Source organism: Sorex araneus, chromosome 7 (assembly GCF_027595985.1).
Source record: "Sorex araneus isolate mSorAra2 chromosome 7, mSorAra2.pri, whole genome shotgun sequence".
NCBI lineage: Eukaryota > Metazoa > Chordata > Mammalia > Eulipotyphla > Soricidae > Sorex > Sorex araneus.
The window spans coordinates 34,704,166-34,721,349 of record NC_073308.1 but is presented as its reverse complement, the minus strand read 5'-3'; the positions used below and the strand labels follow the sequence as shown (position 1 = coordinate 34,721,349).

The following is a 17,184-nucleotide window of genomic DNA, read 5'->3' as shown; positions in this document are numbered from 1 at the left end:
CAAGTGTCTTACCTGCTATACCACTGCTCCGGCCCCAGAGGCCTGAATGTTCTTTCCCTGTGTTCGTGCTGCCTCCCTCAGCCGGTGCCTCCGTGCTTAGATCCATGTGGCACCCGAGCCTTACACATGCATCCAGTTCGTGTACCTGTGGCGGTCTGAGAGGCATGTGGCGTGTCCACAGGTGTGAGTGTGTCCACTGTGAGGGTTGTGGAGGGGTGTGTCCTGAGAGTTATGGGAGGGTTGCCATGATTGTATCTGGTGTGTGTGTTTGTTCTGAGAGTTAATGTGTGATGGCTGCATGTGATCTTATGTGTGTCACTGTGAAAGAGATGTGGTGTGTGTGTGTGTGTGTGTGTTGATAAGGCCTGAGAAGTGAGTGTGTTTATGTGTTTATATGTGTGTCTGCTCTGAGAGCTCTGTGTGTGTGTGTGTATATCTGAGATGCATGTGTGTATGTGTGTGTGCTCTAAGAGATGTGTTTGTGTGTGTCTGTGTGCATCCTGAGAGGTGTGTGTGTATCTGCTCTGAAAGCTGAGTGTGTATGTGTGTGTGTTTGTGTGTGTTGATAAGGCCTCTCGGTGAGTGTATGTGCGTGTGTGTGTATACATCTGAGAGGCTTGTGTGTATGTGTGTGTGCTCTAAGAGATGTGTGTACATGCGTGTGCGTGTGTGCACCCTGAGAGGTGTGTGTGTCTTCCCTTAAAGCTAAGTGTGTGTGTGTGTGTGTGTGTGTGTGTGGTGAGACCTGAGAGGTGTGTGTGTGCGTGTGTGCGTGCCCTGTGGGGGTGGGACGGTGAGCGGCCGCCGAGGGGCAGTGGGCTGTGCTATTTTTACCGGCCAGTTGCTGCGGGCCTGCTTCTGCTCACTCCCCTCCGCTCTCCCCTCAGTCCAGTCAGACGGCAGCAGCCCGCTCCTGGGACAGACGCGGTGAGTGTCTGCAGCCCTCTCTGGGGGTCGGGGAGCCCAGGAAGACCTGGGGCTGCGGGGGAGGCTGGCCTGGCTGTGGGGGTCCCCTCCTAGGACCCAGCCCCTGCTCTTAGTCCCTGCAGGCTTCTCTCCTCCCTCCCACAGATGTGGTGGAGGGGCTGCTCCCGGGCTGGGATTCAAGAGCGAACCCCAAGGGAGCCCTTTGTTTGCCCACAGGACGGGGAGGGTCCCAGGGAGGGGGTCTTGGGGACCAGGGGACACGCAGCAGGTGGCACTAGACAGTGTAGGACAAGTGTGGAGAGCAGCCCTGAGCACTGGGAGGCAGAGGACCCCCAGTCCCGCTGAGTCAGTGAATGCGTTATCTCTTTGTTCTTTTTCTTGTGTGTGTGTATATGTGTGCATCTGAGATGCATGTGTGTATGTGTGTGCTCTAAGAGATGTGTTTATGTGTGTGTGTGTGCGTGTGTGCATCCTGAGAGGTGTGTGTATGTGTGTGTGTGTGTATGTGTGTGTATCAGCTCTGAAAGCTGAGTGTGTATGTGGGCTCTGAGGGGTGTGTGTGTGTGTGTGTGTGTGTGTTGATAAGGCCTCGAGGTGAGTGTGTTTGCCTGTGTGACTGGCGGGAAGTTCTTACCCCTTCCCCTGCCTCTGGGGGTGGGGAGACCCAGTGAGACCGGACTGTCCCCCTCTGGGCCAGGGGCCAGCCCCTCTCCCCTGCTCCTGGTTCCAGCCCTTGCCCCCGTTGGTGGCGAGTGTGGCGCCCCTGGGGAAGGCAGATGCTGACAGCACTTGGAGCTGGGGCTCAGGCGTCTGTGAGCACATACGGACGGGGGCTTAGAGCTGAGTTCTCTGTATGGTGGGGCGACAGTGGGGGGACGGGCAAAGGCCGCATCTGTGCCAGGGTCGGGATCAGGCCCTGGCAGTGCTGAGATTAGGGCTTTAGTGAGATTAGGGCTCTAGTGTTCCAGGGCTTGCGGTGAGGCTGGGGTGCCCTTGAACTGGAGTCCAAGGGCAGGGCTGGAGCCTAGTAAAAATGTGTTCCTGGGCTGGTATGGCGCCTGCCTGGCATGCAGCCAACTCGGGTTCAATCCCCGGAACCCACTATGGTATCCCGAACACCACCATATGTGCCCCCCACCTCCTTACACACACACACACACACATACACACACACACACACACACACACACACACACACACACACACACACACACACACACACACACACCTAGTCTGATAGTCTAGTCGGCTCCACTGCAGCCTAGAGGTGCGGGGAAGGGAGAGGCCAATCGAGTCCCCGGTTGCTAATCGTCTCCCTGCCGGCGGAATGCTGTCCCTTTCCCTCCAGACTCGCAGCCCCTGTTGCTATCTCAGCTTCTGCTTATCAGCCTCCTGCTTGCCTTCCCGGGACCTGTCAAGGGGTCCCGGCTGGTGAGTGTCACAGCACAGACCGAAGACCCCCTGGTCTGGCATTTATCAGAGGGGCTGGCTGGACAGCAGGCCCCAGGGCTTGGCAGGAGGCCTAGACAAGCCTGGGCAGGTGGACCCCACGTTGGTGGGGATGCGTGGACATGGCCGAGTGCCCACTGCGGGTGAGGCACGTCCCTGGCCAGCTGAGACTCGTGGCCAGCATTAGAGGAGCAGCAAGGATGCACAGACGGAGCCGTGATGATGGACAGACAGCTGTTCGGGGGGCTCTTGGCCAGCTCTTGTTTCTTTGTGGATTTCCTGGGTGTCTTTGGACGAGAGCGCCCCTAGAATGAACAGCTGCTGATAATCTCTAATTTCAGCCAAGTATCCCGGGAATGTGCTGCCCGGCCCCTGTCTTCCCCTCTGTGCCCCGGGGACAGCTGAGACTCTGGGGTCACACTCTTGCCCCGCCCCCAACCCACGCCTCCCTCTCCACTGAAGGTAGAGGCAAAGGGGGAACCCCAAAGGCTTTCTGATGGGACAATCAGGGGGTGTTCTGGAAGCAGGAGGGTCACTCACGGGTGCCAGGAACCAAGAAAAGGGGCACAGGGGAGGTGGACTCTTGCTCCCCCTTTGCAGATGTTATTTATTGATTGACTTGGGGCCACACCTGACTCTGCCCTCAGGAGTCACTCCTGACAGTGCTTGGGGGACTAGATGGGGTGCTGGGGATCGAACCTGGGTTGGCCGTGTGCAAGACAAGTGCCCTCCGGTGCTTCTGTGGCTCTGGCCCTGCCGTTATTGTTTAGACTCTGCCTTCCCCATTCCCAGGCAGGCTCCTGGACCTGCCCCGTGCCCTGTGCTGCCCTCCCTCAGCCCAGGAGCCCTGGCCTGCTGGTGGCCCCAGCCCCTCCGCCTCTCTGGGAACTCTGTCCTGGTGGGGAGGAGTGTCCCCTCGGGCTCCAGGGGCTCCCAGCTGTGCTCCAATAACCCGGCGCCCCTCTGGTCACCCCATCACCCACAGACGAAGCTCCTGTAGTAGGTGGGGCTGGTTTGGCTCCCAAAGAAAATTTAATTTGAATAAAGAGCTCAAGAGTGAAATAGTAAATGGAAGCAACTCATGGGACCCTCAATTTCGCAGAGACATCAACTGGTCAGGGAAAAGATTCTAGTAGAAATAGGGTTTGCTCTGTCACTGGCCCTTAAGTTCCTCCAGGAAGGGCTGACTCACTGGGCCCCCAAACCACTGTGAATGATGCCCCCTGGGGCAATCAGAGCCCACCAGGGTGCAAAGCCTGCACTTGTCCCTGTGTTCCCCCCTCCCAGAACCATTGTCTTCCAGGTCTTTCTCTCTGAGACCATCATTGGCCTTGTGACCAAGCGCCCTGGGGGATGAAGCTCTGTGTCCACGTTCCAGTCCTCTTTCCTGGGCTTCCATCTGCCCCCTACAGGGGTTGACAAATTCTCCCCAGGATGGGCCAGCAAGTACTTCCTTTAGGCTCTGGGTGGGTGTGCGTGAGGCACTATTGCACCAGTAGCTTTTGTCTTTCCAACTTCAGCGAGTTCAAGCCCCTGGGCTGGATCTCACCCCTTGTTCTCCGCCTTCCCATCTTCTCTCATGTGAGTGAATGAACAGAAAAGAAAGACCAAGGGGACAAGCATGTTTCCCCTCCGGACAGGCTGGGTGGCCACTCTCCCAGGCTGGCACTCACACAGCCCCTGGTCGGGCAGGGGTGGGTGGTGGAGGGGCAGCTAGTGCAAGGCTCTCTCATTGTTGGGTTGGAGAGATAGTCCAGCTGGGAGGGCACTTGCCTTGCATGCAGCTACCTGGATTCAATCCTTGGCTCCCCAGTGGGTCCCCTGAACCTGCTAGGAGTCACCCCTGAGGGCAGAGCCAGCCCTGAGAAAACAGGAAGTGGAAGGAAAGAAAGAAGGAAGGAAGAAAGAAGGAGGGGACTAAGGAAGGAAGGAAGGAAGGAAGGAAGAGAGGAGGGAGAGAAGGAAGGAACTAAGGAAGGAAGGACGGAAAGAAGAGGGAAGGAGGAAGGAGTGGAGGCAGGAAGGGAAGTAGGGTGGGAGGGAGCGAGGAGAGAAGTGTGGTTTTCTCTCACCATGGATGGTTCTCTCTGTACCTCCAGGTGCCACCACTCCACCACCATCATGCCGGAAGTGTGAGTACCCCTCTCCCCCCACCCCACCCCTGCCTGCTGCACATTCCAGCCTCATAGCTGAGACACCATCTGTTCACCCCTGAAGCTGCTCGTAGGAGACGGGGTCATAGATTAGGAAAAGCCCGAGCACCTGGGGCCCCAGCACCTCCAAGGGTCCCCCCTTAAGTAGAACTCACATGTCTGGGGTGCCAGGAGAGCTCTGGCCGGGCTCCTCTGACAGGTGAACAGGCCTTCCAGGCCCTGACCTCACACCCTCTGGGCAATGGAAGCTGGACCTGGTGTCATTTGCTTGACTTTCACCCTCCTTTCCCTCAGTTGTCCAGTTTCTTCCACTGGAAATTCCCAGTAGTCCAAGGGGTCTCTGGATTTTCCTGCTGTCCCCCTGGAAGCTTGAGCCTGTCCTCGAGTCTGCTGCTTCATTTCCTTGGGGGCACAGTCGCATCCCCAAGCTTGCCCCCCCAGTCTTGCCGCTGCAGAGACCGTATTCTTGTTCATTCTCTCTGTGTTCTCTCTCCTCCACACCCCATCCTTCCTGCTGTGGATGCCAAAGTGAGGTGAGTGTTATTGGGGGGGGGGCATGGGAGGGTCTTTGTTCTGGCGATGTCTTCACACTAGTAAAAGTGGGGCAGTCATTGAGGAGAGGCGAGAACCCAGGTTTAGTTTGGGGAGGGGGTTGCCCCATGATTGAGCAAGTTCCTAGGCGATCAGATATTGTGGGGATGCAGGGAGCTGGGACTCCAGTCCTCAACATCCCATCTGGGTATGTCTGTGCTCCCCCTCTACACTCTGCATCCTCGATGGACGCTGAGCAATTTTTACCTCCCACTAGCATACCGTCTTGGGGTGGGGGGCGTGGCTCACCTGTACGATGGCAGCGGGACCACAGGTCTGTCCTTGGGCACCCCCAGCACAGGTCTTAGGTGGATTCAGAGACCTGCGTTTGATACAGCTGGACCCACACAACCGAGAATACAGGCCTGGGGGAGGTGGGGTTGGAAGGTTGGCACTCACCCAAACAGGGGGAAGGTGTCTCTGGCCCCAGGAATCTCAAGTGAGAATCAAGCTTGGCGTTTGTCAAGAGCTGTGCCAGTCTCTAAGTGCTGTTGAGGCTCATTTTATTTAAAATATACGTTTATTTTGTGGGGCACACACCTAGTGGTGGTTGGGGATTACTCTGGCTCCACGCTCAAGGATCACTCCTAGTTGGGCTCAGGGTCATATGCAGAGCTAGGGATTATACCAGGGTTGGCCTTATGCCAGGACAGTGCCCCCTGCACCATGCTGTCTCTCTTTCCCCTGAGTTGAGTTGCCACTGATTGAGGGTCCAATGCCATGATCAAGTGTAAGTGAACGATGTTGCAGTGAAATATTTTCCAAAGGGATATTGCAGTGTGGGAACCCCAGTTGGGCATGGCTATGATAAAGGGCCCTTTCTCCTGCAACCACTGATCCAAGAGGCAGCCAAACCTAGACTTCCAGAGAGGAAAAAAAACAAGACAAGCTGACTTGGAATTGTCAGGTTAGAAGTTCCATCTTCTTGGGCCAGAGTGATATACAATGGATAAGGCACCCGCCTTGCATTTGGCAGGCCCAGGTTTGATCCCAGGTATCCCATATGGTCCCCTGAAAAACGCCAGAGGTGATTCCTGAGAGAAGAGCCAGAAGTAACCCGTGGGCCTCGCCAGGTGTGGTCAACAAACAAACAAACAAACAAACAAGCAAACAAACAAAAATCAGAATTCCGTGTCCTGCTAGGGAGAGAGCACGGTGAGTAGGAACTTGCCTGGAATGCAGCAGACCCAGACTCCATCTCCAGCAGAAGGTTTCCTGAGCATCCCAGTAGTGATCCCTGAGCACAGAGCCTGGAGTGAGTCCTGAGGTCGCTGGGAGTGGCCCAAGGCACCTCCCTAATAGAAAAAAGACCCACATTCTGCCAGAGAGATAGTACAGGGGTAAAGTCACCTGCTTTGCGATTTTTGAAAAGGTTGTATCCTTGGCACTGCATATACCACCCCGAATCGGGGATCACAACTGAGCACAAAGTCAGGAGTAACCTGTCACCAGCAGACTTATGAAGCTTCATGTTCATTTTCTCCCATGAGAGCACGCCCGACGCCGGGCCCTACTTCACACACCAGTGCAGCCACGAGAACTGCGTTTGCCCAGGACCGTGCAGAAGAGGGTGATGCTCTAGGCTGGAGCTGGGCAGGGAGTGGGACTCATGTGCAGCCCCACTCACCTGGGGGGTGACCTGCCAGGCCTCACAGGGCATCCCTGGTCAGCAAGAACATGCTCAGTGTGTTCAAGTAGAAGGAAGGAGCAGTTTCTAATTTTTTAATGCTCTTGATTTTTTTTTCATGATGCAAGATTTTTTTTTTTTGCAAGATAGTTTTTACTGAATTAAACTTAGAAAGACGTGAGCAAGGGTAGAAGGAAAGGAAATAAATATTCAAGTGAAAACAAGAACTTGAAAGAGCAAGCAAGCAAGCAAAAAAAAAGAGAGACATAGAAAGATATATCCAAGGGGGCACAGCGGGTAGGGCGTTTGCCTTGCACGCGGCCAACCTGGGTTCGATTCCCAGCATCCCATAGGGTCCCCTGAGCACCGCCAGGGGTGATTCCTGAGTGCAGAGCCAGGTGTAACCCCTGAGCTTCTCCGGGTGTGACCCCAAAAGAAAAAAATAAAAATAAAATAAAAGATATATTCAAGGGAAAACACAGGTTTGAAGTCTTTGCTTTTTATTTTGGTTTTTCTGGGGGCTATGCTTGGTGGTACTCAGAGGCTGTTCTGACTCTGGGCTCGGGGTGACTTTGGGGACCATACTAGGTGTTGGGATCCCAACCAGGGTCAGCAGGATGCAAGAAACAGGTAGCTATTTTGTTTATTTGCTTTTGGGCCACACTCAGCGATGCTCAGGGATTACTCCTGATTCTGCTTTCAGGAATTACTCCTGGAGGTGCTCAGGGGACCATAAGGAATGCTGTGGTGCAAGACACACATTGATGTTTTATTTAGGAAAGTCGATATTTCTATAGGCATTGGCTCCTTATCATGTGGAGTTCTCAAACACCCATTTTGTCCATGTTTTCAAAGGTGGTGCATAATCTCACTCTGATGACTCTGTGACCTAACTACTGTGGTCTCTGGGTCCTACTGCTCACACAAGGAAGGAGATACCTCAGAGGCTTTGAGGTCAGGCGGTACCTTGTAGGATTCCATCAGTGTTGCAAGGGTTTGAACCCCAAGGTCAACGTCGCTGATTCACTGGATTTCAGGAGTCAGAGGGCAAAGATAAGCTTTTAAGGCCTCTAAGGCGAGGGTTGTGGGTGCAATGAACTTGACCAATGCAGATCTTCTGTTTTGTATACTCGGCGTCACCAACCCTCTCCCCTTTCTCCCCTTCAGAGAAAATCCAAGATCACTGCCTCCCGCAAGCTCCTGCTGAAGGTGAGAGTGGCTGCTGGCTCTGGGGGGTGTTCAGAGGAAGGTGGTGGGGTACAGGGCACACACCGGGGTGTGTGGAGGGTGGCCAGGGAGAGGACACTGAGGACTGGAGCTGGATACTCAGTGGGTGGGAGCCTTGAGGTACTGTATCTGACTTTCTGCAAGGAGGCAGCAGCTAGTGTCAGGTGGCAGCTGGGTATGAGCAAAGGGGCTGACTCTGTTCTGGAAGTTTCTTTCTCTGGAGCCAATGTCCCGGATGGGCAAGAAGGTGGGTGGTCAGCAGCGTTTGGCTCCCCTCCCGCCCTCCTGTGGCCAGAGCCCAGGTCTGTCCTCAGCAACTGACTAGCCCTGGTGCTTCCAAGGCTGCCTGGTCTGGGGATCCCCCAGGTGAGACTCCTGGGCCCCCATAACTGCCTAGGCCACAGCCCACCGCACCTGGAAGTGTGGATCCTGCAGGAGTGGGCTGACCAGACTCTGCCCTTCCAGAGCCTGATGCTGGCCAAGGCCAAGGAGTGCTGGGAGCAGGAGCATGAGGAGCGCGAGGCCGAGAAGGCCCGCTACCTGGCCGAGCGCATCCCCACGCTGCAGACCCGCGGCCTGTCCCTCAGTGCCCTGCAGGTGAGCAGCCTCGGGTAGGGGTCAGGGGGCTGGGGTCGAGGGAGCTCAGGGTAGAGGGTGCTACAGGGAGACCCCAGGGTGCTGGCGGCAGGAAGTTGACTAGCAGAGTCAAGTGATTCTTCCTTTACAAGGTGAGATTTCTCTCTCTCTCTCTCTCTCTCTCACACACACACACACACACACTCCACATCACCCCTTATACACGCACCACATAACCCCCATACACACAGACACACACACCAAACACACCCCCATACACACACCACACACACTCATATATACATACCACCACACGCACTCCCACATACACATAACATACACACACTCCATATGACCCCTCCCATCTATCCACACCACAAACACCCCCACATAGACATACCACCCCATACACCACACACACCTGGGTGCCTGAGAATCACCAGGAGTTGGCCCCAGGTCCCCTAGACACCACATGGCAGTCTCACTTCCCCCAAGGTGAAGAAATCTTTAAGAAAACAAAGATACTGGGGGTCAGAGAGGGAGGGTTGGAGTCATAGTACAGTGGGGTAGGGCATTGGCCTTGCATGCAACCGACCTGGGTTCTATCCCTGGCATCCCATGTGGTCCCCTGAGCCTTTCAGGAGTAATTCCCAAGTGCAGAGCCAGGAGTAAGCCCTGGTCACCACCAGGTGTGGCCCCCAAAGCAAAACCAAACGAACAGAACACTGAGGACATTGGGGAAAGAAGCGGTTCTGGAGAAGGATTTAGAGGGAGCTGGCCAAGGGCATGGGCTGGAGGGTGACTTTACCCTCGGCCCCTTTCACCTGGCTGCTCCCCAGGACCTGTGCCGGGACCTGCATGCCCAGGTGGAGGTGGTGGACGAGGAGAGATACGACATCGAGGCCAAGTGTCTCCACAACACCCGGGAGGTGAGCCTGGGCCAGGGTGCGCATCTCGCCAGGGGGTGGCCCTGGGTGGCAGCTATGGCCCGAGGGTCCCTCCCTCTGCAGCACCTGGGAGGTGGGTACTTAGCAGGAAACGGGTCCATCACGACGGGCAGAGAGTAGCTGCCCGTGCTCTGCTCTGGGAGTCGCCCTTCGTGTGCCCACACAACCATCCACCTCGAACGGCTGCTGCCTCCATGAGACCCCAGGAGCCTTGCTCGCCTGCACACCATGGGGGGTGCGAGTGCTCTCAGCTGAGCTTCACTCGAGCCCGCAGTGGCGCTCTCTGGCCCTCGCTCCAGGGCCCACACTCCCTCCAAGGGGTGCGGGTCCTTAGCTCCGTCGGGTGGGAGGGGTCCGGGCGTGGGGGAGCTGCATCAGGCACCTGTTCAAGCTGCACGTGGGGAGAGGGTCCTGCATACTCTGTGCTTCTCACTTCTGCCCCCAGGAATGGGCCTTCCCGGGGACTGGGGGTTACTCAGCCCGATGGGAGGAGAAGTCCTGGAGGAGCTGCTCCGGGGCTCAGGGAGGGACTGTGAGGAGCAGGGCTGAGGCCACAGGGCTCAGACCCCACACCATTAGGGGTCTAACCTCGCCTGTGCTGAGCCTGGTGGGGATGCTTGATTGGGATGGCTGAGGGCTCTGTCTGTCCATTGCTCCCCCTCCCCCCTCCTTCCCTCCCCTCCCCCCCTCTCCTACCTTCCTCCCTCTCCCTCCCTTTCTCCCTCCCTCTCCTACCTTCTTCCCTCTCCCCCCTTCCCCTCCCTCTCCTACCTTCTTCCCTAACCCTCCCTTTCTCCCTCCCTCTTCCCTCCCTCCCTCCCTTCCCCCTCTCTCCCCTCCCCCTCCCTCCCTCCCCTCCCTCCCTCCCTCCTTCCCTCCCTCCCTCCCTCCCTCCTTCCCTCCTTCCTTCCTTCCTTCCTTCCTTCCTTCCTTCCTTCCTTCCTTCCTTCCTTCCTTCCTTCCTTCCTTCCTTCCTTCCTTCCCTCTCTCCCTCCTCCCCTCCCTCCCTCCCTTCCTTCCTTCCTCAACTGTGTAGGTTCTTTGCAAACTGGAGGGTGCCCTGCGTATTGCAGGGAGACTGTCTGGAGGCGGTAGAGTTCGGTGTGTAGGTCTGGGACTCTAGAAGTCAGATCCTCAGGAAGGGTCCCCCGTGGCTGGCCCCCTCCTTAAGCACCCTTGGCATCTGCGCCCTGCAGATTAAGGACCTGAAGCTGAAGGTGCTGGACCTCCGAGGCAAGTTCAAGCGCCCGCCCCTGCGTCGGGTGCGGGTCTCGGCTGACGCCATGCTCCGGGCGCTGCTGGGCTCCAAGCATAAGGTGTCCATGGACCTGAGGGCCAATCTGAAGTCTGTGAAGAAGGAGGACACGGAGAAGGTGAGGGCCTCTTCTCAGACCCCCTCACCCCAGCCCCACCAGCCTGCACTCAAAATCCCCACATATGGTCAGAGGCAGGTCCCGGAAGCTCCCAGCAGAGCTTAGAACATTCTAGAATGGGGACTAGAGCGATAGTTGGTAGGGCGCTTGCTTGGCACGCAGCTGACCCGGATTCAATCCCTGTTATCCCATATGGTCCCCTGAGCACCGCCAGGAGGTATTCCTGAGTGCAGAGCCAGGAATAACCCCTGAGCATCGCAGGGTGTGGCCAGGGGGTGGGGGTGGGGGAAGAACATTCTAGAACCTTCTGGATATCAGTGGCTGAAGTCTGTTTTGGGAGAATGAAGGGATGTGCCGGCTGCCCGCAGGCTGTTCCCAGTCTGAGGATGGACTAGGGACGCCAAGAAAGGCAGACCAAGGGATGAAGTGAGCACCAGGCACTCAGTGTGACGACCGGGCAGGGGCCAGCAGGTCGTGGGGGGTGCGAGGAGACAGACGCTCAGGAACTGAGGCCCCAAGGCTGGTCACTTGCAGGAATATGGGTGAGGGGCCCCGCGGTCTGGGCCCTGGAGGCGCTGAGAGCACAGGTGGCAGGAGGTGGGCGGGTGGGCGGGAGCCGAAGCATCTGCCCAGGGCTGTCGCTGGGTGAAGCTGGGTTGCCATGGAGAGTGGGGACCCGCCAGTCTCCTTCCTCTCAGACCCCGGGCCCAGGGCCAGACCCCCAGCTCCCTCAGCAGCTGTGCGAGTGGGCCTGGGGAGGTGCGAGTCTCAGTTCCCATCTCTGGGTCGGGCTGACCTTCTCTCGGCCCTTTCTCATGCTCGAGTGCCCCCGAGGGCCTCCTGGCCTGAGCACCACTGAGATGCGTGTCCCGCCCGCAGGAGCGGCCCGTGGAGGTGGGCGACTGGAGGAAGAACGTGGAGGCCATGTCTGGGATGGAAGGCCGGAAGAAGATGTTCGACGCAGCCAAGACTCCCGCCGCCCAGTAGAGGTACCCGGAGAGGGGCCCCGTGTCTCTGCGTGTCTCTCTCTCTCATCTCTGCATGTCTCTGCACATCTCTCTCTGTCTCTGCATACCTGCACATCTCTCTCATCTCTGTGCATCTCTGCACATCTCCCTTTGTCTCTGCGTGTCTCTGTGTCTCTGCTTGTTTCTCTCTCATCGCTACATCTCTGTGTGTCTCTCATCTCTGTGTCTCTGTGCATCTCTCTTGTCTCTGCATCTCTGTGCATCTCTCTCTCTTCTCTCTCATGTCCTCAGAGCCCGCAGCCTCACAGGGTGTCCAGCAGGAGGGCAGGTGGGGAGCGGGGCCAGGTCGGAGCCGCTCTGGGCTCATCTGTTCCCCTCAGATGTAAAACTGGGGGCTGCCAAGGTCAGTGGCCCCTGGTGTGGTCCTGGGGCTCCCAGCACGGACTCTCTCTGCCGTGAGGGGCCCCCAAAGTGAAGCTGTAGGGGTGGTGGACCCGTGGATGCAAGCGTTTAAGAACCACGGCCTCGGTCAGTGGGGACCTTTTTCCTGCCAGGGGCCATTGGATAGTTACATTGTCCCTCAGTACAGGCTGGACGGTACAGGGGGACTTGTTTGGAGGCTGAAGAGTTTGGGGTGTAGATTTGGAACTCTAGACGTCTGAGATCCTCAGAAAGGGTTACCCCACAGCTGGGCCCCTTCCAGGGAGCCTGGTGTCTGCGCCCCTGCAGATTAAAGGGCCAGGCTGACGGAGCTGGACGTCCATGGCAGGACACGCAGCAGCAGCTGACGGGAGCCTCCTGCCTGTCCTATCATGTCCAGGGCGGTTGGGACCTCAGGGTTTGGAGGCCAAGCAGTCCCCACCCCTGGCTAGCTAACCTCTGCGGCCCACCAAGGCTGACTTTCTGGAGGCCTCAGTTCTTTCAAATACCTCCCGGGGTGCCTTGCCAAGTGCCCAGCACTCACAGTGCTCCTGGCGTCGTTGGGTGGCATGGGGGTTCCACTGCGGACCGGCGCCCATATTCCTGGTGGACAGTGCTGAGGAGGTGGCACCATTGGGCCTCGTCAGACCCCTTGAGTTATGAGGGGTGGGCGTGGGCCAGGCTCGGGCAACAGAGGCACAGAGGCAGGGGTGAGCCCAGCAGGGGTTGGGGCCCAGGGCCCGGGACTCTGAGGGCTGCTGAGCCCATCTAGGGTGTGCAGGGCAGGGGAGCCTGGGCCTTCCTGGGATGCGGACACTGGACACTCCAGGAACACAGAACGCCGACCCCAGGGCGCAGTGTCTGAGTGTGTCACAGTGTCACACTGGCTGCCTTTGTCCCCACAGGCTGTCACCGCACTCCTGCGCCTCCAGCCTGAGCACCTGCCTTTCCAGCATCCGGTGTGGAAGATCTCAGCCCGCCCCAGCATGGCCCTCCCACCCACACCCCCACCTCCAGCTGCTGTGACGCCAAGTGGCCCCCACGTGCTGTGGCCTCTCCATTAAATGCCCAGTGTCCCCCCCATTTGTGCTACTTTGGACCTGAGTCCTGGGAAGAATGGGAAGAGGGGTCTGGGAAATGGGGGATCTGTGAGGATGGGGTCTGTGAAGAAGCTGGGCTGGCTCTGGTCAGGTGCTCGGGGTCAGAACCCAGGCCTGGAGCAGTTGTCTGCCTGGGAACATCCCCCTGTTGGGTGGGACCCCTTGCAGTTCTGAGCCTGGCCACCAGATGGCTCCTCTCCCCACTTTTCCCTGGGGATCCCCCAATCTTGCCCCTTCACACTCCTGAACTGGTCCCATGGCCTAGATGGACCCTTCCCTTGAGATGAAGCCCCCCAGTCATCTGTTCCTGGGGTCAGGTCCTTCAGCTCGCAGACGGGTACCAGCCTGCTGGGGTTCAATGACGGGAGGGTCACACACACTGAAGCGAGTGGGCCACAGCCCCCAGCTGGTGCCCCAGTGCTGTGTCACCAGCTTAGCTTCAAAGGAAGTGGCTACTTCAAGAGCTGGAGCCAGGCCTTTGGGACAGTCGCCGCACAGCCGGCCCATCCCAGGAGGCCCTTTCCCAAGGGCCCTGCCAGTCCCCGGCCTGCCCTGTGCTCCCGAGGGATTATCTTCCATACATGCCCCCAGCTGGGTGCAAAGTACAGTGCCAGTGACTCTCTGGGGGCATGGTTTGAACCGGGCCCCCCCAGCTCCAGCCCCAGACCTGCCCATTGCTCTGGTGTTCAATTGCTTCAAACAGCTCAGAGGTGGAGGGGCAAGGGATGGAGAAATAATATCGGTGTTAAGGCACTTGCTTTGCATGCAGCCAACTTGGGTTAAATTCTTGGCACTGTCTGTGGTCCCTTGAGCACTGTCATAAGTAATCCATGAGCACCACCAGGTGTGGGGCCCAAATCCAAACCCAAGCCCAAACCCAAACAGCTCAGTCAGCAGCAAGGCAGAGGCGAGTAAAGAGCATAATTATGGCACACACAGCCTCCGACTTCCACAGACCCCCACCTCCTTCCCGCCCACCCCCACCACGACGACCGCACACACAGCTTCCTCCTTCCACAGCTCCCTACCTCCTCCCCCCACATGCACATACACACATGCACTCGTACATGTGATCACACATGCGCATATTCACTCATGCACACATACTCACAATTCACTCATATTCATATGCACGTGCACACACATTCACCGACATGCATGTACATACATGTACACATTCACTGACATGCACGTACACACTCTCACACATGCACACATACGTGTGTACGCACTCACAGAGCTGGAGAGCTGGAGCTCCCCTCCCGCACCCCAGCCCTGCTCCCCAGCCCCTCTCTGCAGGCCGGGTCCACAGCTGGGCTCTGCCTCTGCTCAGCCCCCCAAGCTCTGGAGTCTTGGCTCTGCCAGCCCAGGGCCCCCACCCTGCCCTACAAAAGTGGGGGACCAGCCCTAGGCCTGACTCAGAACAAACACGGGGTATGGAGAGCCCTGGGGGAGGGCGTGGGGCAGTGTCAACACCCAGTACAACTCGAGGTGGCCAGAGAAGCAGTGGGACATGTGCATGGATGACAGGGAGGGGTCCCGGGCTGCTCTGGGCGGGCAGCCTTGTGGGGAGGGGCTGTGGTTGACAGCCTGTCCCAGGGTCTGTGGGTGGGAAGGAACCCCCATCCCACTCTATTCCCTCTCACCATGCAGAGGTGGGGTTGGACACTCCGGGGACTGTACACTTGTGAACTCACTCAGGCAACACAGCAGCCCTGCGAGAAAGGGCCGGCTCTGCTCCCATTTTACAGATGGGAAAATGCGGCATGAGCAGTTCCTGGCCTGCTGTGCTCAGACAGAGAGGGAATGCAGGGGCAAGACTACCAGGCTGTCTGTCAGAGTCTGGACTCAGCTCCCTGCTTCTCAGGGGAACGATAAATGTGAGTGAGAGGCACTGTCAGAACAGCTCCGTGACTTCTCAGAGGGCCCGAGCCTAGATGTTGTCATCTTTGTGCAGCATGGAAGGCACTGACTTCACATGCAGTGGACCCAGGTTCCACCCCCATCACTGCACCCTGAGCCCCGCCAGGAGTGAGCACTGATTCAGGAGTTGGCCCTGAGCACAGACCCAGGAATGATCCTCGAGCACTGAGCCAGGAGTAAGCCCTGAGCACCACCAGGTGTGACCCCAAACAAAATATATAACAAGATGCAATCGTGGGGCTGGAGTGAACGCATGGCAGGTAGGGTGTTTGCCTTGCACGCGAGCGACCCGGATTCGATTCCCAGCATCCCATATGGTTCCCTGAGCACTGCCAGGAGTGATTCCTGAGTGCAGAGCCAGGAGTAACCCTTGAGCATCGCCGGGTGTGACCCAAAAAAGCAAAAAAAAAAAAAAAAAAAGATGCGATCGTTTCTGCATTTCCAGAGAGGAGCAGGCGACAGGGGACTGCCCACGGGGCCATCGGATGTGCCTCAACCAAGCCCAGTCAGGCACTTTCTAGAAGGGACACAGCTGGGGACCCAGGGCCCTGCCTACGTCCCAGGACCCCACCATTGGGGAGCGCATTCTGATTGGATGCCGGTGGTCCCCAGGGACCCCTGGGGGAGGTCCCTGCAGTGGGGGCTGGACTGGGGAAGGGCGGGGATGGCAGTGAGTCTCCCTCCTCGGCAGGTGGCCCCTGCCACCACCCTGCCTGTCCCCGGCGGCAGCATCCCCTTCCCAGAGGCCGCAGGGCAGAACACTGAGCCCACCTCGCACAGGCGTGCCCCCCGGGCCGGCCCAGCTCGGAGCTGAGGTGCCGCAGTCTGCTGGGAAGGAATCCCAGTTAAACATTAGCCCCAATGGCCCCCCGCGAAGTGAGTCAGACTCCCCGCAGAGCTCTGGGCCGGGTGTCTGGGGGGCAGATCTGTTCCAGGTGGGTGACCAAGCTAGCTAGGGCCAGGACAGGCAAGCGGCCGGCAGCAGCTCTCCTGCACCCAGTGGGGTTTCTCTTTGCCCTCATCCCCCCCTCCAGCCCCCGCTGTCCCCCATGGGGTGAGAGGCACGGGAGGGGGGTCCCTACCACCTGAGACTCATGCCCAGCTCGCGGAGGGGGGGCAGGTAGCTGGAGGCCGGGCGGTGGGGGCCCCTCTAACCCTGGCACTGAGACCCGGAGGGAAAGTGACGTGCTCAAGGTCACGGAGCTGGGCGGGGGCGGAGGACAAGGTCCTGGCCTCCCGTGCCGCAGCCCGACTAGGCTGAGCGTGGGCAGTGCCTGGGTGGCTCCTCGGGGCAGAGACGCTGGCACTGGGGAGGCAGCTTATCTCTGGCCTTGACTCCTGCACCAGCAGCTGCTCCTGGCACCTGGTGCCATCGACCGCCAGAGCCTGGCCCTTTGCTCTGGGAGAGGGCTGCCTCACCTGGGTGCGGGCAGGGTGCCCATCGAGCCCCACCCAGCCATGGCATCCACACGGCACCCAGCTGGTTTGTCTGCAGAGTGACAGGGCCCGCTGTGCCCTGCATGGCAGTCCCAGACGCGGGTCTCCAGAGTGACTCTTGTTTTCACCTCTCCCCCCTCCCCTTCCCTTTCTTTCTTTTCTCTCCCCTCCCTCTTCCCCCTCTCTCCTCTCCTTCCCTTCACCTCTTCTCCCCCTCTTGATGTGGACACAGACACTTGGTCACACACTTGTAGGGGTACCGGGGTCACGGTGCTGCTCTGGTCCTGCCTGATCACTTGGAACTGTGGAGGGGATTGAACGTGGGGCCTTACACCCGCAAGGCAAGCTGGCTACATCCCTGGTATCCCACTCGTTCTTTATATGGGTGGTGGGCCGCACCCAGCGGTGCTCGGGGCTAACTCCTGGCTCTGTCGTGAGGCTCAGGGGGTCACTCCTGGCAGTGCTG

At 58.3% G+C, this 17,184-nt stretch overlaps 1 protein-coding gene across 1 annotated transcript; it reads left to right on the top strand.

Annotated features, from left to right (window-relative positions):
• Positions 1-4,449: 4,449 nt before the first annotated feature.
• TNNI1 (troponin I1, slow skeletal type) lies at positions 4,450-13,330 on the top strand. Its single transcript, XM_055144217.1, has 7 exons — positions 4,450-4,508; positions 7,860-7,956; positions 8,440-8,571; positions 9,390-9,479; positions 10,694-10,870; positions 11,750-11,859; positions 13,164-13,330. The coding sequence occupies exons 1-6, from the start codon at positions 4,450-4,452 to the stop codon at positions 11,855-11,857; spliced, it is 663 nt and encodes a 220-aa protein (XP_055000192.1). The 3' UTR covers positions 11,858-11,859; positions 13,164-13,330.
• Positions 13,331-17,184: the final 3,854 nt, after the last annotated feature.

Excerpts from the sequence above, each read along its gene's own strand:
- TNNI1 (XM_055144217.1), top strand. The coding sequence starts at position 4,450 with ATGGATGGTTCTCTCTGTACCTCCAGGTGCCACCACTCCACCACCATC. Across the intron at positions 8,572-9,389 it reads TGTCCCTCAGTGCCCTGCAG|GACCTGTGCCGGGACCTGCA; the intron begins GTGAGCAGCCTC and ends GCTGCTCCCCAG. Across the intron at positions 9,480-10,693 it reads GTCTCCACAACACCCGGGAG|ATTAAGGACCTGAAGCTGAA; the intron begins GTGAGCCTGGGC and ends TGCGCCCTGCAG.